Source organism: Nicotiana tomentosiformis, chromosome 6 (assembly GCF_000390325.3).
Source record: "Nicotiana tomentosiformis chromosome 6, ASM39032v3, whole genome shotgun sequence".
Taxonomy (NCBI): Eukaryota; Viridiplantae; Streptophyta; class Magnoliopsida; order Solanales; family Solanaceae; genus Nicotiana; species Nicotiana tomentosiformis.
Window position 1 is genome coordinate 119,290,359 of NC_090817.1, and position 24,572 is coordinate 119,314,930.

Sequence of the window (24,572 nt, forward strand, 5' to 3'; positions counted from 1 at the left end):
GTATCTACATGCCAATGCACATACTGTATGTGATGCACCTTAGTGAAAACTCTGTATACTCACGATCTAAAATACTCAATCGCCCAGTACTATATATGGCAAATCTAGCGTAGGGAAGATCTATTCCAAATATATATGTATATCCATCAACTGACAGTCAGTCACTCAGTACTGTATAAGGCCAATCCAACCTAGGGGAAGATCTATCCCCGAATATCAATGATTCAGACAAGATCCATGTCCAGGAAAAATCCACCCCTCAATATAAAATGCTTCGGACAAGATCCATGTCCAGAGAAGATCCATCCCTCAATATAAATGCTTCAGACAAGATCCATGTCCAGGGAAGATTCATCCCTCAATATAAATCAACCGCGCTCGCTAGGTGTGTGCAGACTCCAGAGGGGCTCCTTCAGCCCAAGTGCTATAAATCAAGCATGCTCACTAGGGGTGTGTGCAGACTCTGGAGGGGCTCCTTCAGCCAAAGCGCTATATAAAGCCGATATGGCCTACTGCGGCGTGCAGTCCGATCCCATAATAATAAAGCCTATAAGGCTTGCTGCATATGGCAACCCCGATCCATATAATAATAATATATATAAAGCCAATATGGCCTGCTGCGACGTGCAACTCGATCCCAAAAATATCCTCACAATTAGGCCCTAGGCCCCACTCAGTCCTCAATCTCTTCAGTCTCTTGGGTTCAAAATGTCATGAAAAATCAGCCCAAAAATGATAATATGATGTATCAATAAATAACAACAAAGACTAAAATATAATATGAAATGAATGAACATGGCTGAGTATGAAATTATAATTTAAAATAATTAATTCAATAGCAACACGACCCTATGGGTCCCAAAATATCAGCACATAGCCTAAACATGATCTTTAATATGAGTCTCAACTCAATTTCTGTAACACATGGAAAATGTTCAATTACAACATGATTCTTTAATTTTTACAACTTCACATAATTTATTCGAGTCATAATTTCAATGGTGCGCGTCTACACGCTCGTCAACTATCGTGCGTGTCACCTCCAAATAATTTATATAACACCAATTCGGAGATTCATACCCTCAGAACCAGAACCAAGTTTAGAAGTGTTACTTACCTCAAAGCGTGTAATTTCTCACTCTGTTATGCCCTTGCCTCGAGAATTGGTCTCCGAAAGCCTCGTATCTAGTCACAATTAATTTGATTCAGTCTACACAATTATATGAATTAATTACATATCAAAATACTAATTTTTCCCCACAAAATCCGAAATTACACTCCAAAAATCGTTCATGGGGACCACGTCTCGGAATCCGATGAAACTCACAAAATCCGACAAGCCATTTAATTACGCGTTCAATCATACTAATTTCACTCAAATCCGACTTCGAATCGGTATTCAAATTCCAAAAATTAGTTTTATGAAATTTCTACAATTTTTCCCAAAATTTCATCTCAAACTACTAATTGAATGATGAAAACAATGATATATTCATGTATGTTAACCAAATCCGAGTTAGAATCACTTACCCCGATGAATTTCTTGAAAATTCCACGTAAATCGCCACAAACCGAGCTCCCAAAGTCCAAAAATAAAATAATACCCTAACCATCGGCTATATAGTACCAAGTATGCTATCCCAATGTGCGGTCCGCACATTTTCAAGTTCTGCGACCGCAATCCAAATTATGCAGCCGCACTTCATAGTGACAACTTACCAGGCTTCAGTAAAATGCCCATAACTTTCTGTACAAATGTCCAAATGATTAATGCTATACCTTTATGAAAACTGGATTCAAAGGGCTACAACCTTTGTTTTTGAATCATCTCTAAATACGTTGTATATTAAAAGATATAAGCCTCCGAAGTCGGACTATTGAACCTGCAGAACCCCTGAAGTGCGGCCGCACTCAAAATTGTACGGTCCGCACTTTTCCTCTGAAGTGCGGCCGCGAGAAGAATTGTGCGGTTCGCACTTTTCCAAAAGTTCCAGAACAACATCAGAGTGCCGAAATGCCCGGACTCGCTCAAAACCCACCCCAAAACTCACCGAGCCACTCGAAATCCCGTTCAAATATACCAACAAGTCCCGTAACATAATACGGACGTCCTCGTGGGTTTCAACTCACGTCAAAACAACGCTAAAACCACGAATCATACCCTAGTTCAAGCCTAATGAACTTTGAAACTTCCAATTTCTACAAACGATGCCGGAACCTATTAAATCACATCCGATTGACCTTAAATTTTGCACTCAAGTCACAAATGATATATCAGAGATATGAAAATTTTCAGAACTGGATTCCGACTCCGATATCAAAAAGTCCACTCCCCGGTCAAATTTCTAAACTTAAATTTCTATTTTAGCCATTTCAAGTCTAATTTAGCTACGGACTTCCAAATAATTTTTCGGACACGCTCCTAAGTCCAAAATCACCATACGGAGCTATTAGAACCATCAAAACTCCATTTCAGAGTCGTTTGCATAAAAAGTCAAATCAGTCCACTCTTTTCATTGAAGTTTCTAAACAATGATTGTTCTTTCAATTAAATCCCGAATCATCCGAAAATCAAAGCCGATAATTCACATAAGTCATAGTACACATTATGAAGCTGCTCAAGACTTCAAATTGTCGAAAGGAGCGCAGATGTTCAAAACGACAAGTCGGGTCGTTACAAGAAGACGGACTTCCCGTATGATATACTGCACCAAATTTATTACAAAAAATAAAACTCCATAAATAAATACTGGTCTAGAATTAAAAAACACAATCAAATACAACATGTAAAAAAACACACATAAAAATTATCATTAAACACAAGTATCATAAATAAAAAGAACTCCAGTATATTATAATAATCATCCAGTATAAAAAAACTGGAAAACAAGCCTTCAGAAGACAGACTTCCTGTATAATATACTGCACCAAATGTATTACAAAAATAAAACTCCATAATCAAATACTGGTCTAGAATTAAAAAATAAAATCAAATACAACATGTAAAAAAATCAAAAAAAAAAAAGAAAAAAAAAACAGCTAAAAATTATTAGTAAAAACAAGTATTTTCAAAATAAAAGAACTCTACTATATAATAAAACTCATTCCGTATTAACAACAAGCCTTCAGAGGTCAAATTTACAGAATAATATACTGGAACTAAATTTATTACAAAAAATCAAAATTTTAAATATGAAGTCCACCACATTGTTCTGAATTTCAAGTTTTAACAAGAACTTGAGCAACTTATCAAAACAAGTTACGCAACGACTACAACATAAAACTAATAACAGAGTGACAAATTTATCAGAAATAAGACGAACTACTGAACAGAGAAAAAAATCATAGATGTTAAAATATCACAAATATTCAAACGCTAACAGTACGGAAATCAAACTTAAGACTAACAAAACAACAATTACAATGAAAATTAAAACACATTATTGTAAAAACAACACTTACCCAGACAAATTTGAAAAAATTTGGACCTAACCCAGACTAAATTCGAAGAAAGTGCTCTCACGAAAGCGAAATTCGTACACTACTCTAAAAAGAAAGCGAAAAGCGATTAAAAAATGAAAAGTAACGAAACATGATGTTAAAAAGGACAAGGACAAATATATTATTTACTAATATATTTTAAGTTAAAATGGCTAGAAATCGATTACATTAGCGATGGTGGCTATTTTTGGATAGCCAGCCGTAAAAATGGCTACGCCATGCCATTTTGACCAAAAAATGGTGGTAAAAAAAGGAACGTTTGCGTATATCACTTTTAAATGTATTGGGCCAGATATTGTGTCAAGTCTGGGCTGCCCCATTTAGCCCAGATCGCGATGGGTTTCGCTAAATATCGAAACAAAAACCCTAACCCTCTGTTCTCCATAGCCACAGACGGAGCGCAGAGCAGCCAGAGAGGGAGAGAGGAAGAGGGTCGCAGAGAAAATGGTGACCTACAAAGTAAGCTTTTAAACATGCTTATCTTTTTCCCATTTTGTTAGGGTTCAGTTGATTACTCTAATTGCGTGCGTTTTTTTTTTTTTTGTTTGTTGTTCGGCAGTTTCATCAGTACCAGGTGGTGGGCAGAGCTCTGCCAACAGAGAACGATGAGCACCCAAAGATCTACCGCATGAAGCTTTGGGCAACCAATGAGGTTCGTGCCAAATCCAAGTTCTGGTGAGTATCACTACTCATTTTTTGACAATGAGTGCAGTCTTAGTATAAACATATTAGTACTAGATAGTTGAATGTGTGTATTGGAAAATGATTATTACTGAATTATAATGTGTTGGTTGATTTGGTGGAAAAAAAGGTACTACTTGAGAAAGTTGAAGAAGGTGAAGAAGAGTAATGGGCAGATGCTGGCTATTAATGAGGTATGATCTCGATATCTATGTCCTTATGGATGAATGAATAGGATTTTACTGCATTTCTGGTATTCCTTTATGTATTTGGATTTTTCGTGTCAAAGTTAGTACGCTAATGAATCATGATTCATTAATGAGGTATGATCTCGATATCTATGTCGTTATGGATGAATGAATAGGATTTTACTGCATTTCTGGTATTCCTCTGTGTATTTGGATTTTTCGTGTCAAAGACTAATGAATCATGATTCATCAACTACGCCTCAGTGCCAAATTGCTCCTTTATTTGGGCTTAGGTTCGGCTTTTCTTTGAAAATATTACATAGGGAAGTTTGTCTGTTTTCCTCAAAATTGATTTTGTACGTGACCATGTATCTATTGCCTCTTTGTTGTACATCTTTTTAGTCAATTAAATAGGAAATGTAAATACTAGCTTACTGGATTTCGGAATCTGATGTTTGTTGAGGTGTATTCTACACAATTGACCTACCAATTAGAATGAGATGATGTCATTTGGATTTTGACCTTGTGAAGGCAGTTTTACTTCTACTACATGATATTGCAGGTATATGAGAGTTATGTTTGGAAAGCTTTGTGTTGCAAATGTGGCACATACTATTTCTTACATGCTGATTATGTTTTACCTATTAGAGAGAATTGTTGGTTTCGTGTTCTGTTGGCCATACTTTTTCAATACTGTCATTTTTTCTGTCAATGTATTTTATAACAGCAGTGTCTGGGCAGCATTTCTGTCAGTGCATATCACGAACTGTATTGTTGCTTCTGCTACTCAATGATTCCTACTCTTACGAGTTCCAACAGCACTAGCTTTACTGTCCACCACTCCGCCTAGAGGGATGCTTTGTTTTGAATTGTAAAGTTACAAATTTCTGAACAGTGCTTGGTGTTCTTAGAATCCAGAACATATTAAACTGTTGCTACTTATCTCCACACACACATATTCTGCTGCTAATTTGCATAATAAAAGAGGTGGATTTTGGTGATATTACTCTTTTCATTAATCTCTTGGAGATGAGGGTACAAGTTGCTTTGATGGGTGTAATGATGGAAGCAAGTCAGGGACAAGATGCGTAATAGAGGACGTGAGCTAGTATATCATATATTTATGGATATTGATGAGTCAAGGGGGAGAGGGCAGAGGATGTTATGAGGCTTCTGGAACTTCACTTTAGAAGTGGTATATGACTTGCTAGAATGGTTGACTGAAAAGTTATTTTTGTCTGTAGATCTTTGAGAAGAATCCAACTAAGATCAAGAACTACGGTATATGGCTGCGTTATCAGAGTAGAACTGGGTACCACAACATGTACAAGGAGTACCGGGATACCACTTTGAATGGAGCTGTGGAACAGATGTACACTGAGATGGCTTCACGTCACAGGGTCCGACATCACTGCATCCAAATCATCAAGACAGCCACTATTCCAGCTAAGCTGTGTAAGAGGGAGAGCACCAAGCAGTTCCATGACTCCAAAATCAAGTTCCCATTGGTGTTCAAGAAAGTCAGACCACCTAGTAGGAAACTCAAGACAACATACAAGGCTACCAGACCCAACTTGTTCATGTAACATGTTAGGTCATAAGTCAATTGAGAAGCAACTAAATTTATGCAAATTTTGTTGCACTAGTTGGCCAGTTTGGCATTCAACAAAACCTTTGTGTCTTTTCCTTTTATTATAATTCTAGCCTTCTAGTTATCAGACAGTCTCTTACTTCTGAGTCCTAAAAATTGTTTGCTTCGACAGTTTCAGTTAGAGTTCTATGTGTTCTCTCAAGGTTGGTTTTGTCATTTTGTTGTCATGATTTTGTTATAGTATTATGATGATGTCATCAACTTGATGCATAGAGTTGGTTAGTATGCCACCACTTTCCTGATGAACAGATTGTGGTATCGGTAAAGCTGATGCCAACAGTAGTATCATAGTAAGCAGGAAAAGATCTAATGTGACCATTATCATGGAATAAACAAAAGATTCTGTATCAGTGAAGTTGAAGCCATTGTTTTTCTGGGAAGTGTCATATTAGGCATCTTTTCCTGCTTTTTTGCCTTTAATTACTGTTGATACAGCATATATTGGTAAAATTGTGTTAGAATTTTCAATTTGCTGATGTATTTGGCTGGGTGCACTTGAAGTTTCTCTGGCCTATCTTAGATATTGATACTCAAGCAGTGCCATGAGATAATAGATCTCCATGAGGAATGCAAAACTGGAAAATGTTTCTTGGTCAGTGTAATGGTTATTCAGTGTTTCATTTAAGATCAACATGGACGTGATAATGAAGGATACACAGCTGACAAAGTTCATTTCAGCTTCTAATTTGATATAACACAATGTTTGAGATGGAACAGAAAAATCCTATGATATAAATCATTATCCAAAAGCACAAAAGCTTTCCTTTTGCCTATAGAGCAGAGTAGCTGTTAAAGTCCCTTTCTATAATGCCATCAGAAATTCTATCTTTAATCAAATGGATCGTTCCTTGCCTAAAACTAAGGGGGGAAACAGTAACAATTTCAGTTTTTGTTTCCTTAGAAACTATGACATTTAAAGAAATATCGAAATTCTTTAAGGTAACATTACGCAAAGGCTCCAACTTTCTCAAAGGAGTGCTCCATAACCCCTAAATTTTATATCTTTCCTGACCGAAAAAAGAAAAGAGAAAAGAAACTAAATTTGCACCCTAAAATTGCATTCACAAATTAATTTGACATAAATATTTCCATAAAAGAGTCTCCTCAACTAAATGAAAAAAGAGAATATGATTAAGGCACATACCTAAAAGAGGGATCCCACAACTTCATTAAGCGGAAAAGGTGGAGGTTAGCTTCATTATTTTCTACACATGCTCATTGACGTGCATTTATTGATTCCTACTGTATTAGAATAAGACCTATTTTGTTAATGATGTTTAAATGATTCTATTGCCCTTCCTTTTACCATTTCTAAACTGATGGTATAAGCTCTTCCTACACACAAGACTTTTCTCATTTTTCGCTTGTGATATTTTACTGGATTTGTTTTTGTTGTTGTTCTTGATGATGTTAGATGATTCTATTAACATTTTTGCTAGCTTTAATAGTATGATATTGGCTAATTTATTTTGTTATTTCCAAAATATCATTCTAAATGAAACAACACATCCTCTATAGCAAAGGAAAAGTATGTAACTTTTACAATGTTTACTCCAATCAACTACTAATAGCATATAATTAGAAAAAAAAATAAAACACATATTTGTATTACCGGTCTCTTACTTGTTTATGTGTAGGGTACTACTCTTTATCTTTCATACTAAATATAGTCATTGTTAATCAATTGGGAGTCCACTTTGTTTATGATAGTTTAGAACTGGATTCCAAGAGCATATTCTCAAAAAACAAACTATAGGTAGCTGAGTTTGTATTTGATATAATATTCTGACCCTTACCAATAAATTGTTTATCTCCTTCTCTTTGTGTTCATTGACGACTATTCCGTGATTCTTAAGCAGAGAAGAAGAAAAGATTTAAAAAGAAGAGCAAAAATGGCGCCGGTGCCGGAGGAAACAACGGCGATAGATTACGTGATGGAGGCAGCTTCTGGTGCACACTTTTCCGGTCTCCGATTTGATGGCCTTCTCACTTCTGGCTCAGCTTCTCCACGCGCTTCTCCTACTCACACTCCCACGCACTTCTCCACCACTACCCCCCTTGATTCCACTACCCCTAAACAGCCTTTCGTCATCGGTAATTCTTCAAATTCTCAATTAATTGTCGATTTTTTTGTTTTGTTTTCTTCAGTGTGAACTAAATACGTCTCAATTTTAGACTAGTTGAGAATTGGCTTTAAGAACTTTAGTATCTATGTTGCTGTATTACTTTAGGCCCGTTTCATTTAAAGAAATTTTGGGTGGTTATATGAATCGTGTAATATTCATTTGGCTCTGATCACGTTTCATTCCATCAATTTAGTGTCTTGCTGACAATTTTACTAGATTAAAAATGGGTTTGAGTTAATAGGAATGGACAAATATGATTTTATATGACTGACCACTATTAGTTTAGGATTGAGGCGTAGTCGATTGATTGATTGTTTTGAATGTAATGTTGTTTTTTTCAAATGATTCTTGAGCTTTTGCTGTGTATCCAATTATTTCAAGAATTCAGTGGGAGATTTCACTACTTGAAATGGGTCCAGAAAAAGCAGAAAAGATATAGAGAATTCATACAAAAAAATTAATTATTGTTTTTACTTTTTTGGGTTTATTCATGGAGATTCTGTTATAACAATTTGACCTAATATTTGTTCTATAATTCTCTGGGGTTTTTTGAGCAGGGGTTTCTGGAGGTACAGCATCAGGTAAGACAACAGTGTGTGACATGATCATCCAACAACTACACGATCATCGTGTTGTGCTTGTTAATCAGGTTTGTTTCGTGTTCTTGTCGTTGCTTACTTATTGATTGCTGACATGTTTTGATAGTTGTCAAAGCCACGGAAAGTATATCTGGTGTACCTGAATTTAGTTTCTGATTGTTTGGATTCAAGTAAGGATGCATACACATCCTCTTCATCATGGGGGATTTCTCAGAGAAGTTTATTTGATTGAAATGTTAAATTTTTTTGTGACGAAATTTGATGATTATGCAGGATTCTTTCTACCGCGGTTTGACGCCTGAAGAAATGAAACGTGTCCATGAGTATAATTTTGATCATCCAGGTAATGCGATCTCCACAGATGTAACTGTTTAGCTGGTGAAGATCCGGAAATTAGTGCTCTTGTTCTTCTCTGGACTAGGTTGAACTTTCAGTTAACCAACCTCTGGCACTATTATGTGCAGGAGCATGAGTTCTAACTTCGGAATAATATAATGATTTACTTTCAGATGCTTTTGACACTGAGCAGCTCTTAGAGTGCGTTGAAAAGTTAAAATCTGGGCTGTCAGTCCAAGTCCCAATATATGACTTTAAAACGCATCAAAGATGTTCAGACAGCTTCCGCCAGGTATATATTTGTACCATGTTACTGTTACATTGTTCTGTTTCCCTCCTTTTATCTCTTTTCACGAGAACATTTCATACCGACAACCGTGCTCCACATTTAAGTTCGTTGGAAAGCATTTAGTAGTTTGAAATTTGTCGACTCACATGCATGTTCTTCGGTCTGCTGATTTTACTTGGATCTCGGTTCATATTGCTTTTTTATTTCTTCGATAAGGATCACGGTTCTAATTGCTTCAAAGGATCATTTAAGTCCTTTAAGCTTATTGCCTTATTCGCAGTCTCTGTAGGAGTAATGAGATTTTCCCTGTTGGTTTGTATCAGCTTGTTTATGCTGCACAGTTCTTTCTTTTTACCCGTGACCCACCAATTGTGTTTCTCATTGGTCTATAAGATCCGGGACAAAGTGGGAGTAGCCTCCGTGGAGGACAAGATGCGGGAGTCGAGGCTGAGATGGTTCGGACATGTTAAGAGGAGAAGCATTGAAGCTCCCGTTAGGAGGTGTGAGAGGTTGGCCATGGCGAGTTTGAGAAGAGGTCGAGGTAGGCCTAAGAAGTGTTGGGAAGAGGTGATTAGGCAGGACATGGTGTTGCTTCAGCTCACTGAGAACATGACCCCTTGATAGGAGGGTGTGGAGGTCGAGGATTAGGGTAGAAGGTTAGTAGGTAGTTGGGAGTTTCTCCTCCTCCTCCTCCTCCTTATGCTCCTGCTTCTCCTTATGCTCCTTCTTCTTCTTCTCCTCCTTCTCCTTCTGCTCCTTCTCCTTCTTCTCCTTATGCTGCTTCTCCTTATGCTTCTTCTCCTTCTTCTCCTCCTTCTCCTCCTTCTTCTCCTTCTTCTCCTTCTTCTTCTTTCCGAGCCGAGGGTCTATTGGAAACAACCTCTCTACCTTCATTAGGTAGGGGTAAGGTCTTCGTACAGACTACCCTCCCCAGACCCCACCTGTTGGGAATATACTGTTGTTGTTGTTGTATTGGTCTATAAGATGTTGTGCTTCTGTTTCTCTTATGAAGAGAAATCCAATAGAAATTAATGCATACCGCTTTCTACTTGAGTTTCTTTCGTGTTTGTTTGTTCTTTTCTTAGCAACTTAACAAATCTCTAGCATGAAAATTCTGCCAGGTGAATGCATCAGATGTTATCATCTTGGAGGGTATTCTTGTTTTCCATGACTCGCGTGTCCGCAATCTGATGAATATGAAGATTTTTGTTGATACAGGTTCCACTTCTTTAAATAATTTAGCCGCACCGTAACTTACTGCGGTGCATCTTCTGTACCAGCTTATCATCTTCACCCATGTTGCTGTTGTCATCATATTTCTTTTACTTTGCACACATGTTCCATCAAGCTTATAATAAGCTTCAATTGCATGCCAATTCATAAAGTGTTTTAACTTTTGAGCTTTTACCAACAGTGCAATCGAATATGATAGGCATTTATTTTCATTTTTTAACTTATCAACACTTTAACTCCCTGGAAAGATATTCTTCTTATGGCTGATTTCTGGATTTTAGCAAAGAAGAGTTGACTATGTTATTTTCTCAATGTAAGAATTAACTTCATCATTGTTATTTGCATCTTCTTGATGCCATTAATGAAATCACTTCATTAAAAAAAAATAAAAAAATTCATGGTTTTCAAGCATCGATTGGAGAAATAATCATCTATAAAAGGTTTACTTTAATAACACTTTATCATGGCTAGAATGAAACTCCGGATCTCCATCTTGTGATGCTGTCGTGGTTTCAAAATCATTATGTTTCACCCTGACTGAAATGATATTCATTAATTTATAGATGTGTAGTGTGTATTCCACAGCCATATGTGAGCAACAGAATCTTTCACTAGGGAATTAGAAGCACTAACCAAGTTGTGGGAAACTTTACTTGTGCATGTATGTACGCTCCAAGAAAATGTTCCTATTACACGTATTATCAACCTGCACGGGGGAGCTAGAAGTAAATAAAAAGTTGATTAGACCATATCCCTATAATGTTTAGTCCAAATTTTACGTAGAAGAGAACAACCTGTACTATCTCACTATAGCTTACATGAAATTCCATCTTATTTGAACTTGGGGATATATTACAACAAAGTTTCTGCCTCTACTTTAGCTAAAACAGGATATGTTATATTATATTTAGATGAAATTCAGTTCATATCAATCCATAAACACCAAAAAGAAAGTAATAAGTAAATAAAAGTTATAAATTTGAAACTACATATAGTAACTAAAGTTGCTTAAATAAATTGAATCTGCATGTAGGTTGCCTTAGTACGTTTAATGGAAGCTAGTAATTTGCTTTAATCCTCTTTACTACTGGTGTTAGTTTATTAATTTACATACTGAACTAAAGTAGATTACCAAGAACTTGTTATCTTTTCCATCTAGAGTCTCTTCAACTTAGAAGTTCTTGCTTTACTAGAAGGTAAATTTTGTGTATTCTTTATCTTATCATCCTGTGGAATATTTTCATTTGGAGAGTTATACACACTTAAAGGCTGATAGGGTATTATTTAGTTTTACCTCATTGAAACTATCTCAAAGCTTTTCTTGTCTCCTATTGAAAGTTGTCTTTAGAATGGCAGAAATCATTTTTCTTAGTCTTGCTTGCACTTTACGGGTGATAATTACCTTATGCTAGATGCTGATGTGAGGCTTGCTCGTAGAATAAGACGTGACACAGTGGAGAGGGGTAGAGACATAAACTCAGTACTTGAACAGGCAAGCGTTACTTTCTTGAAATATGTCGTACTGCCATTAGTCCAATTTTTGGGATCAATTGTCTTTTTGTCTTCAAAGTTTTCTAGGTTATTCTGATCTTAAATTTGATAAGGAAAAAGATAACTGTTGCCCTTGTTCCTTTTGAGGTTCAGATTATTTCTTCTTCTGCATGGCTTGAGCTTATTAAGAACTTCAAATCTCCTTAATTTGAGATTCTTTCTCTTTATTCAGCAATTAGTAGTTATTCAGGATTGACATGTTCCTTTTAAAAGTTTAAACACACTTTTATATTTAATGCTGCCTATATATGGCTTTAAGGTACAGTTAACCTTAAAAATTTTCTCTCATGCAGTATGCAAAGTTTGTCAAGCCCGCTTTTGATGACTTTGTTCTTCCTTCAAAGAAGTATGCTGATGTTATCATACCAAGGGGAGGTGATAATCATGTTGCTATTGATTTGATTACCCAACATATTCGCACAAAACTTGGGCAGCATGATCTTTGCAAGATATATCCGAATGTGTATGTTATTCAGTCGACTTTCCAGGTATGCACATCACTGTTTATAATGTAAAATGAACAATTGATCTGCTTAGATTGTTAGCTGATGTCAGATTGTTTGGGCGAGGCACCTATGTAAGACGATATCTTAGCTTAGGTTACTAGAATTAGTTAACTCTAGAATAAAACTGGTAGTGCAAAGCGGCATTCTGTAGTATTAGTTTCCAAAGGTTAGCATAATTTACTTCCGGGTTTATATCAAAGTCAAGTGAACGTGGATGGACAAGAAGTCAAGAGAGAAAGGTGGAAGAGAACAATGTTCATTAAAGATGTTCACTCATGTATCTTGAGCGAAAAGTTCAAGAATTTGCCTAACAATTAGGTTTAAGTGATTGGTGAATTTGGTGTTTTCTGTACGTTTATCTACTGATGAAAATTACCTTTTATTTTCTTCTGTATTACAGATTAGAGGTATGCATACACTAATTCGAGATAAAGATATTTCAAAGCATGACTTTGTTTTTTATTCTGATCGGCTTATTCGTCTGGTAATCCCAACTTTCTAAGTACTTTGGATATGACATGACTACAAGGCTAATGTCTTTAATAGGAACTTAGAAGGAAATTTGGATAAACTTCTTTTCAGGTTGTGGAGCATGGTCTTGGGCATTTGCCCTTCACTGAGAAGCAAATAGTCACTCCAACAGGTATGTTCACAAGACATTCTGTATCATTTGAAGGTTTTTCTACCTTTTCTTCCTTTCAGTTTTCTCTATCATTACCTTGTGGGCAAAACTGTTTCTTCTCGGAATGGATTAAGATTGTCTACCTACTTTAGAATATACTTGGAATTATTTTTCAAAAGAGAAAATATACTTGAAATTAATAAATTAGTTATAAGTTATTGGGTTAGCTTAGTCATAAATGAAGTGTTCCATCCTTATCCAAAAGCCTTACATATGAAGTGTGAGCTTAACTGTAATACAGGTTTCTTAGAGGCATTTGAATACCTTGTATCATGATTAGATGTAGATATTTTATCATCCAGAAAGCCCTTATGCTGCTTAAATTTAAATGTTATCTCTTGTAAAAGAAATCAAAATGATAACAACCATCCCCCAACTAACCCCCCCCCCCCCCCCCCCGCGCGCCCAAACACCCAGAATATAAAGCAAGAGAAACTAATGTGATATCATCTTATCCTTTCTGTTGCATATCTCTCCTGCATATGAATCCAAGCTCACATTTTTGCTTGATTCAATTCCAGGGTCAGTATACACTGGTGTTGATTTTTGCAAAAAGTTGTGTGGAGTGTCCATTGTTCGAAGGTGAGTATTAGATCAGGTTTTAACAAGTTCTCCTTACCTTTGGATATATGCTGGTTAAAGATAAAAAAAGGATAGAGACGAGACTGAGCTGGATCTCTTTCTGTGTAAAAGCAAATATGTTACTGATTTTTGTTGGGTTTCAGTCCAGGAGCGAGAAAAAAATTCGTCCTTTCTAGTAGTCTACACTCTAGACTTGCAACAAACAATCTTTTCTCCTCTCGTATCTGTGTTTATTGTTCAATGGGAACAGTACCAATTATCTACTATCTTACTAAAAGAGTTCAGATATATAACTTGTTTCTTACTTTGCACTTTTTTAATCACTTCCATAAGATTGTCTCCTCATCAGAAAGACAAGGAGAACTTTGCTTTTGCTTGCTATATTTTCCCAAACATGTGTATATACACATTTATACACAGTCAATTTGTTCTCAAGTTAAGTTCTTTTTACTTCGTCCATCTTGAATTGGTAAATTGCGTTAATTGCCCATGCAACATCTAAAGGCTAGAGCTGAAGGATTACTGTCTTTAAATGGAAATGGATATGCAAATATAGATAAGTTCACTTGCACCCAAGGGAGTGGTGAATAAAGTGGGTGCAAACCTTAGAGACCAGGGTTCAAATCCCAACATAGACAAAAAATGAGGTGATTTCATCTACCTAATGGGCAGAGTTACCCGGTATCTGCGGTGGCGGGAGGTAATGGGTACATATTCGAGGTGCGAGCAAGTCTATGAATGCTGGTCTTTGTTACCATCTCAATAATAAAAAAGTCTATGAATGCTGGTCTGCTTGGAAAGTTGATAAAGCCATCAGGAAAGTCTAGCAGATGATCCCTGCTGGTATCTTTCATTCTTTTGGTGTGTTTGGACAGAAAGGAAGCGCAGATGTTTAGATGGGATATCAACTCCATCTCACACACTTAAGGCTAGATGTCTCTTATGGCTATTTAGTTGGCAGTATTTAGCCCCTGTAAACTGCCCTATTGACTTTTTGGATTTTGTCAGTTCCTTTGCTTTAGCCTAGTATTTTTGTATCAAAGCTGACTCTTTCCCTCTCTTTTCTACTTCTTGCATCTTCTTGATGCCTTTTTTTTTATTTTATAAAACTCATTACTTCATCAAAAAAAAAAAAAGTTGGGCCAGCACCATCATTATCAAAGGTAAGAGTGTAGATAAGTGTGCTTGTTGATGAATGTGACCCATTACTAGTATAAAGTGGTTCAGCGCATATGTTTTTCTGTTATATTGTGAAATTATTGAATGGTGTAGAGAAAGTTCTCTTTTAGGAAGATTTATACATGTGAAAGTCCCAGAAAAGAAAGCATGACAGTTGACTTGGGAGAATAAGTGCTAGTTTTATTGCATGTTTTGAGTTTTGATGGTTGCACTTAGGTAAAGATACAACAACAACGGCGCCTCGGTACCAAACAAGTTCGGGTCGGCTATATGATTCCTCATTGACCATGTTTCTCCATTTACGCTCAACTCATGTCATCATCATACCAAATAAAACATAAAAGTGAAATAAGTTAAATATATATAAATAATAGTAATTCTGTGAATTGTTTAAGACTTTGAAAGTTCAAGGAACGCTACCTATGACATTCATGGGACAACTTCCCAAGAAATTTTTTCTCCTTTTGATTCTATCTCATCTCCTTAGATTAGCTGTTCAAGCACTTCCACTAGTGTATACTCTGGGCTACACTAGTCCTTAATTAATGAGAACTTATTGTTGGACTGCTGAAAATTTTGATTAAGGGATATGTAGAAACAGCCTTATAAGGCAAGGGATGTAGAAATCCAGTCTCGGTTTCTCTGTCTTACAATTTGGATACTGGCATGACTCATGGGGGGTAATCGATTCTACTAGGCATTTGAAATTAGGAGTAGTTTTTTTTTTTTTTGGGGTGGTGGTGGTGGGAGAGAGATCATGGTTTATTGGTATTTATGCATCAGTTAAGCAGTTTGATGTTGTGCAATTGGTTACTTACTTTATTCTCAGGACAAATCAACTAGCTTAAAACTTCTGTTTATTTGCAGTGGTGAAAGTATGGAAAATGCACTTCGTGCTTGCTGCAAGGGTATTAAAATTGGGAAAATTCTGATCCACCGTGATGGTGACAATGGGAAACAGGTGATCCGTTTTGTTCTTTTCCTTTTCTGCTTCCACATTGACAGGATATCATGGATAATGTGGTGATGACTGCATCTGAACAGCTTATATATGAAAAACTTCCAAAAGACATCTCAGAGCGGCATGTCCTGCTTCTGGACCCGGTACTTGCTACAGGTATTGTATCTTGGAACCCGGGACATCTAGCTTTTGGAACAATCATTTCATTTTTGAAACCAAATCTCTTGTTTGTAGAAAAGTTGTTTTCTCCTATTGATGATCTCAGTTCTTTATTTGGGTGTTTCCTTTTGGGGTTTGGAAATCTTTCTTCTTTTGCATTGATTTATTGCTGGAAAGACAAAACAAGGGGGAAAAGAGGATGTTGAGTATGTGGATCAGGATTCTGGAGACTAAAATGTACTAGTAACAGTGTGTTTACTTGATTCTTTTACCCGGTCCTTCACCTGCGGATGAATTGTCGTGTTCTTTTGCTACCCCTGTAGATAAAAAGGAAATAGAATTTGACCCTATATCTTCTTCCTTTGAAGGTAATTCGGCTAACCAGGCAATTGAGCTGCTCATACAGAAAGGAGTACCAGAATCCCACATTATTTTCCTAAATCTCATCTCTGTGAGTTTCTTCCGTTTTGTAATCTCAGAAACAACTGCAACGACACAACCTTTTCTTAGGGCATTTCACCATGTACTGACTTCTGCTTTCTTTTTATGTAGGCACCTGAGGGAATACATTGTGTTTGCAAACGATTCCCCTCCTTAAAAATTGTCACGTCGGAGATTGATCTGGCTTTAAATGAAGAGTATCGTGTCATACCAGGTTTGGGAGAGTTTGGTGATCGTTACTTTGGCACTGATGATTGATACTGCACGTTTTGCAAAGAGTCTCAAGATTGATGTGCTCCAGTATTGGAACTTTAGCACCCTCCAAACGTGGATCTATGATCTGGCTCTTCTTCTGGTTTATTAACTGTTTCAGCATAAGTATAGAGAACACTCGTACTGGATATTCTTAATGATGCCGGTCGATGTAAAATCTAAACGATCGCTTGCTCTATTGAAGCCCATATTGCTCAATGAGACATGCTTCTTTTAACTGTGAATCAAATATTCTCAGATGCCTGCAACTTAGGACTCTGTTCAAAGCCGCGTGTGTAACTCACTGTGTTTATACCAATTAAATAAATACATAACATCACTTAACCATCGTAAAAAAGATGTATACGGATATCCCCACTTGTGGAAATATACTGGGTTTGGGTTTGTTGTTGTCGGATATGGATCACCTGCAGTGAATGATTTCTTCTTAGCTCCATGAACTGATACATGATACTGCAGACCAATACCAGAAAAAATTGAGCTAAGACATTAATTTTAAATTTTCGTTGGCAGCTCAGGACCAAACACGTCAACATATATATATATATATATATATATATATATATATATATATATTTATTAAAAGGAAATCAAAATATTGAAAACGAGGAAATTCAGAAAACATGTAATGGAGGAACAAAGAAAAAAGGGTTCTTTACATAACTAAGCAATATTAAAAAACATAATACATCTTGGTAACAATATGCCTAAGATCTCGTACCTTTGTAACATAAGGATTTGTCCCTTATTTATCTCCTAAGCTTCCTTAATCCCCAACTCTACTTTTATGATAATACATATATTATTTAATATTTATTTGACTAATTTTATATTATTTGATTTTTGATTCTTTCATGTTTGTATATTTAAATCTAAATGATATATAACAAGTATATTAATTGACACTGTAAATATTTTACAAATATATTATTTATATATAGTGTTTACTTCAGAGTAATTAAGTTTTATACTGTAAATATTCTACAAATATACTAGTATATGCATAGGTTTTTTCTTAAATATTTTCATATTTATGGTATATTTCTAGTATAAAATATTTTATATCTTAAACATACCATGAACATCCCATAAAAAAATTCCAGCTAATCACATTATTAATATAAAAAATGTATGCATATCTTAGTTGAAAAATATAGGTAATATACATTATGAACTATTTAAATATATATATATATAAATTTATTTTTTATATGTAAGAATGGAGATAGAAGGTAGCAACAATAGGGGAAGAGGGAGGGGGGGGGGGGGGGGTTGCCGTTACAAAGGAGTGAAAAAAGGAAAGTTTTACTATAATGATGAGAGAGAAACGATATAAATATTATTAGAATAAAACTAACTCCTTAATCAGTTAATTTTTAAAATATGCTAGAATTGTAAAAAAAAATTGCCATTTATGAAATAAATGAAGAATACTATCATTAATGAAAATAATATTAAATAAAGGATTAGGCATGTAAAAATCTCAAGAAAGAAAATGAAAATTTGGACTCCATCTTTCAATATATTTAGAAGCGATAACAACATGCCCGGTATAATCTCACAAAGTATGGTATGAAGAGGGTAGTATGTGGGTGTAATCTCACATAGTGGGGTATGTGGAGAGTAGTGTGTACACAGACCTTACCCCTACCATGTGGAGATAAATACGCTGTTTCCAATAGATCTCCGGTCGAGGAAGGGACAATGCCTATAAGTCATGTAAAAGTAGCATAAATAACAAAGTAAGATGACCGAAATACAAGAAATGACAGGTAGTCATAGAAATCTAATAACAACATAAGGCGAGAGTACATACTAATAATACCAATATGAACAATTTAGACTACCTAACCACTATTCTAAGCCTCGACATCCGCACCTTCCTCTCATTTCTTGAACAGAAAACAAAAAAAAATTCAGTTCTTCCATATATAATTTAATCTAGTGGGATTAGTTGGAGTATTCCATATAATAACAACATGTTAAATTCAACAAAAGTTTTTCCCCCCAAAATATATTGACTATCCAATTTCATTCCATGGGCTAAATCCAAGTTGTAGCCCACAGGAATAAGGTGGGTATGTGTGGTTCCATTTTTCCATTTGTCAAAACGTAGCAGCCAATATTTTGACTAATACACTGTTCTGTTCTTCACCTAATTCTTTTCTTCTTCTAATAATAACGTGCTGCTAAGTCCTAAAGCTCCTCTTTGGAGCTCCAATTAACTCCAAACTACCAAAATCCAGAGCAGGTTTAACAAAGAATGGGGGTTGGAGGACGTGAAGTGGCGATTTCATTGGATGGAGTGAGGGACAAGAATATGATGCAATTGAAGAAAATCAATACTGCAATTTTCCCAGTTCGCTACAACGATAAGTATTACTCTGATGCCATTGCCTCTGGTGATTTCACCAAGCTAGGTTCGTCTTTTCAATTCTGGGGTTCTTATTTTGCGTAATTATTAGGTGCCCAATTGGTTTTATTTAGACCTTTCTTGTGATTGACGGGTAAATTGTGCAATGTAGAGATCCCTTGTCCCAAAAGAATGATGGATTTGGATCATAAGGGTCAAACATTTTATTGATTCAGTGTGAATTTGGACATGGATTCTTTGTTCTCTTAGAACTAAAATTTACATAGTGGAAAACCATATAAAAAGTACCTTAAGATACTGTTTTTGTAATTAATAGGAGTAGTTTTTAGAAATGTTTAAAAGCTTTCAAAAAACTAGTTTTTCTTTTCAAGCAAAAAACTAGTTGATTCTCTAAATAGTGATAGTGTTATATAAAATGAGAACAATAAGTTGAATTAGAAGGCATACCTATTTCATATCCTTATTGTAAGCTTTTTATCTTTTTGGTGAAGGGGGGAATCCTTCTCTTTTTCTCTGCTTTGTAGCATTTTGGAGTCTGATGATGCAAAGAAAAGAAGAGTAGTAGTTGGAAAAAAATGATAAGAGGACTAGTAGTTATAACAGCCTTTTAGTCTATTTTCATAATACAGGAATGGCTGATAAAAGCAAATGATTAATAGCCATGAGACAAGAGAAACCACAGGTAGATGCCAAACTAGTTAGAGGGAATAGTGATGCTTACTCAACGCGTCAACTCATATAACAAATCCATTATCCGCTATCTGGGTTTGTTTCGTAACTCATCACAAGAATGGTTGTGGTCAAGAAAAGGGAAGGAAATTGAGGCTTTTCCACAGGAGTTATTTTCTTGGATGAGGCTAAGCTTAAGTAGTTAGAGGACCCCTTCAATGGAGAAGGGAGTTAGTTGAAAGGGGGATTCTAGCTGTATGTGGTAGTTTTACACTCTGTTACATTTGAATGAAAAAGTTACTCTCTAAAGAGAAAATGAACCACTTAATCGCAGTGACATCCTTTAGGCCTCTCTTCTGTAGCTCGATATATTTGGTTGTTGTAGTTGGTACTCTGGTCTTAAGAACATCGATACGTCCTACTGGTCCTTATTAAAAAAAAGTTGATACGCCAGTCTTTCTTTTCCCATTTTTTCTGATTGGCTTGGGTTGAAATCTCCTGTAGTTTAGCCTATTGTTAATCTGAAAAAGTCTCTATTTATTGAAGAAGCATACGACCTACAACATTGTATTATTATTTTTCAGAAAGATATCATCTCAATACCCCTTAGCCCAGTGTTCATGATGCAATATGGAACCTGTGCCCTTTTCTTTATGTTTACATAATGAAGTATACAATGAGAAAAATCCTATATTTACAAAAATAGATGTTAAATTGACCAACTTCAATATAGAAAATATCAGAAGTAATTTGAAATACAGGAGTATATAATGTGAAAGCGCCTGCTTGCACAAGTATAATTTTTTTTCCTTTAAATTCTGAGCTGTTGGGGACACCACCTCTCAGAGGACCTTCTTATTTACTTGAAAGTTACATGTAGACATATTACACGTAGACAGGAGTCCTAGTGCTATGTCTCCTACTTAGACAGAAGTAGAAATGCCCCTCTCTCTTAAAAGAATAAAAGAACCTTAGAAGTAAGATGACTTTGACAGAAAATATCCAGGGATATACATCTCTAAGGGTTGTATCTCCACACCATCTATAAGGGTTGTATCTCCACACCTGTGATTGTAGTGTCACTCTAGAATTTCTACTTGCCATATTGTTTTCCCATTGCGCATATCACTACTGAGTATCACATCGGTAACTTTGTCTTCAACTCTCCTCTTACCATTAGTTTTTGTATAAGTTCTCCTATTAGTTAAACTGTTTAGATTCTCATATAACATTTCAAATGACTTTGTTTCCATTGTTAGAAAATCAAGCCATTTAACATTCCATGGACTATTTCGGTTTTATATTTAGTAAAAAAGTTCCTTTTTTCTACTATAAATATCATTTTCGAATCAAACTTGTGAAAAGATCCGAGCATCTAACCTAAAATCTTAAGGCAACTGGTAGAGCAGCTCATGACATTTATAAACCCTTTGAAAGCCCTTACACTATTCATGTGGGACAACTACTCTTGTGAAAGAATTACCCTTTTGGAAGCTCTTACACTAAAGTGTAAATAGAATCTGGGAAACTAATCCAAAAGATTAAGGCAATTGGTGGAGTAGCTCATGACATTTATAAACCTTTTTTAGAAGCCTTTTGGAAGCCGGGATTTTAAAGGGTCGGAGCATCATAGCTTATGGATGTAATTAGTAATCATCATTGCTTGATGCAACATTAGGTTTCTATTGGAAAGAATAACAACTCAATTTGTCATAATTATGATAAAACAATAATGATTATGTATAATGACCATTCCCTAAAGGTCCTGCTAGAGACATTTATACCTTCAATAGTTTAGGTAAAGGTGCATGAAATTACTGAGTATGTGTTTTTCCCTAAGTTGCTCCGACACGACAGTTTAGGTGCCGCACCTGCGTCGACACGACACTAGTATGAGTGTGGGTATGAGATCCATACTGGATCTGGTCAAACAATTTGGCTACTTTGACCACGATGGACGGTAAAATTCGAGATGAGATACAATTTGATTCCCGAAATCAGAACCAAAACTAGGGTAAATTTGAAGAAAATAGCATATCTTATCTAGGAAATTAATTCTTTACTTATCTACAACTTGAGAATAAAAAAGAAATCCACACTTTACATGCTATACGTAAGTATTCCACAAAATCTCTCATAATTTAGAGATATTTTTATTTTTTGAATTATTTTTAGCCGGATCCCCGCCCCCGTATCCGTACTAGGATCCGTATTCCCGAATCTTAGAACTTACATCTCGAAGGATCCGACCTTTAGATCCGCACCCGTGTCGGACACCCGTATCCGTGTCCGAGCAACTTAAGTTTTTCCTTATGGGTGAGCATAAATATGTAGTGAAGTAAAGCAAAGTGCAATTTAATGTTCCTATGCAAGTTAAAGAAAAGTTGTTTCCTATAATTTTCAAAGAAATGAATACATCCAATATATAGTTCTTCTGGTTTAAGCTTTCAACTTTTCAATCTTTAGATATTCCACAAAACTTTGTCATCTTTTGTATTTTCAAATTGATGCCCTGTGTTAAGCATCTCACATTGGTTGAGGGAATGGGATGTTTTCTCCTTATATGGTCTTGGACAATTCTTACCTCATAAGCTAGCTTTTGGTATGAGTTTGGGTTGAAAGTCCATTTTCTTTACGAGCCTGACTCGTTCCTATCCTTAATTTACCCAATGTTCAATACCATTTTATGTTGTCCACATGCCGGATGTTCCGCTATGGGTGTGCAGGGGGGTTTCAGTGTCCCATGTTGGTTGAACGAATGGGCTATTGTCTTCTTATATGGTCTTGACAATCCTCAACTCATGAGCTAGCTTTTGGGCTTGAGGTTAGGCCCAAGGTCCATTTTTCTTACACTCTTCGAGATAAATTCAAGAAATGCATCTCTATCTGGTTTACGCTTTCCATTTTAGAATCTTGAATATTCTGCAAATCTTACCTTGTTTCAATTTTTTGTACCTGCAGCATATTACAGTGATATTTGTGTAGGTTCAATTGCATGTCGCCTTGAGAAGAAGGAAGCTGGGGCTGTTCGTGTTTACATAATGACTCTGGGTGTTTTGGCTCCATATCGTGGGCTAGGTATTGGTGAGTGCTCAACTTATCCTGCTTACCTTGGTCGAAGTTATGTTACCATATAACTTTCCGTGGTTCTTTTCCAGTTTGACTGCTCAAATTTTTAATATGATGGCATCAACCTTCAAGTTGACATTTTCTTTTAATCTTTGAAGTTAGTTGTAAGTCGTTTACACCATTTCAAAACACAATAAAGAAATATCTGACAAGTTTTTTGAATGTTTCTTAGAAAAGTAAAAATGAATAGCAGCAACGAGTCAATCGATTGCAGTTTGTCCTGACATCTCAATAATTTGGAGCAACATCTCATTTAGTTCATCTTTTTATTCTGGTGCAGGCAAAATGTTGTTGAACCATATCCTCAATCTTTCTGCCAAGCAGAACGTTAGCGAGATTTATTTGCATGTGCACACAATTAACGAAGATGCCCTCAATTTCTATAAGAAATTTGGATTTGAGGTTACTGATAAAATCCAAAATTATTATACAAACATAACCCCACCAGACTGTTTTGTCCTGACCAAGTTCATCACTCAAACGAAGAAATAGATAGTCTCAGCTACTTTGATTGAGCCTTGGTCAAACCTTCACATTATCTTTGAGGTTCTGAGCTTTCTGGTTCTAGTTTTTGCTACTTATGAGTAATGTGCCACCCATTGAATTGTTAGTGTAAGCCCTTTTCTGTTCTATCTTATCCTATCTGCAACAACATCAAAGTTGAATGATTTCCCTGTAATAGAAATAGTGCAGTTCAATGCAAACATTCGAGTTTGGTTAATGAAATGGTCACCAGATAAATGAATGCAAGATATGCATGTTGCATATAATTTTATATCGTAAATATGTTTAAATGATATGCATTTAATTTTAATTTATGACTCTTATGATTAAATTGCTGGAATTTGTATCAATTTCGGTTGAGTATATGTATTTTCTGAGCGTAATCTTACAAATGGGACAGGCCTTGGTGCAAAAAAGGTTTGGATCAATTTCAATTTCAACCTGATATATACAAACTGTTGGGGAAAAACAACTTGTAATTAAATCAGGTAAAGAACTAGAAAAATCGAAAGTGACCCATATGATCCCACGTGGAAATAACAATGCTCTTTTTTCCTTCTAATCTTCTAATATCTGTCGCACCATAATAATAATTATAAAAATAACAAGAAAGTATGAAAGTCTAGTTCAATTATATATTCAGCTCATTTTCTCACATCAGACGAACAGCTGGGACTATTCCACTTCCCGTCCACGAGTTCTTAGTTTTCTTTTCCTAATATCAGAACTGCTCTCCTGTCTCCACATCATTACCTGATAATTTTAAGTTCACTTGTTTCTACATACGTGCTTGTACGAGTATGTCACGTTGTATACGGTCGAAATAGATTTCGGCCTTCGCACGTCTGATCGAGCTCGAATGATAATCGATCGAAGTGAGACTTCGAGATGGGTTCCGAAGATGAAACAAACAAGCCTCGAACCCGAGGGGCCGATCAATGTCGAGTTCGATATTGTT

General features: G+C 35.9%; 3 protein-coding genes across 5 annotated transcripts; all 3 read left to right on the forward strand.

The window, feature by feature from the left end:
* Nucleotides 1-3,813: 3,813 nt before the first annotated feature.
* LOC104089161 (large ribosomal subunit protein eL20) lies at nucleotides 3,814-6,395 on the forward strand. The gene is made up of 4 exons (XM_009593998.4): nucleotides 3,814-3,960; nucleotides 4,061-4,176; nucleotides 4,313-4,376; nucleotides 5,615-6,395. Exons 1-4 carry the CDS (start codon nucleotides 3,946-3,948, stop codon nucleotides 5,954-5,956), a joined length of 537 nt encoding a protein of 178 aa, XP_009592293.1. The 5' UTR covers nucleotides 3,814-3,945; the 3' UTR covers nucleotides 5,957-6,395.
* Nucleotides 6,396-7,652: 1,257 nt separating this feature from the next.
* LOC104089162 (uridine/cytidine kinase UKL1, chloroplastic) lies at nucleotides 7,653-17,186 on the forward strand. 2 transcript variants are annotated; one of them, XM_009594000.4, is made up of 15 exons: nucleotides 7,653-7,777; nucleotides 7,881-8,115; nucleotides 8,705-8,796; nucleotides 9,020-9,089; nucleotides 9,256-9,374; nucleotides 10,493-10,589; nucleotides 12,017-12,096; nucleotides 12,449-12,643; nucleotides 13,062-13,145; nucleotides 13,244-13,304; nucleotides 13,865-13,925; nucleotides 15,972-16,065; nucleotides 16,149-16,221; nucleotides 16,593-16,675; nucleotides 16,777-17,186. In XM_009594000.4, the coding sequence occupies exons 2-15, from the start codon at nucleotides 7,914-7,916 to the stop codon at nucleotides 16,921-16,923; spliced, it is 1,458 nt and encodes a 485-aa protein (XP_009592295.1). In that variant the 5' UTR covers nucleotides 7,653-7,777; nucleotides 7,881-7,913; the 3' UTR covers nucleotides 16,924-17,186. The 2 variants fall into 2 exon arrangements, with proteins under 2 accessions (XP_009592295.1, XP_009592294.1); XM_009593999.4 differs by lacking the exon at nucleotides 7,653-7,777 and having other exon boundaries at nucleotides 7,801-8,115.
* A 1,797-nt stretch (nucleotides 17,187-18,983) lies between these two features.
* On the forward strand, nucleotides 18,984-23,894 carry LOC104089163 (uncharacterized). 2 transcript variants are annotated; one of them, XM_009594002.4, is made up of 3 exons: nucleotides 18,984-19,358; nucleotides 22,943-23,065; nucleotides 23,391-23,894. In XM_009594002.4, exons 1-3 carry the CDS (start codon nucleotides 19,202-19,204, stop codon nucleotides 23,600-23,602), a joined length of 492 nt encoding a protein of 163 aa, XP_009592297.1. In that variant the 5' UTR covers nucleotides 18,984-19,201; the 3' UTR covers nucleotides 23,603-23,894. The 2 variants fall into 2 exon arrangements, with proteins under 2 accessions (XP_009592297.1, XP_009592298.1); XM_009594003.4 differs by having other exon boundaries at nucleotides 19,043-19,358; nucleotides 22,967-23,065.
* The last annotated feature ends 678 nt before the right edge of the window (nucleotides 23,895-24,572 follow it).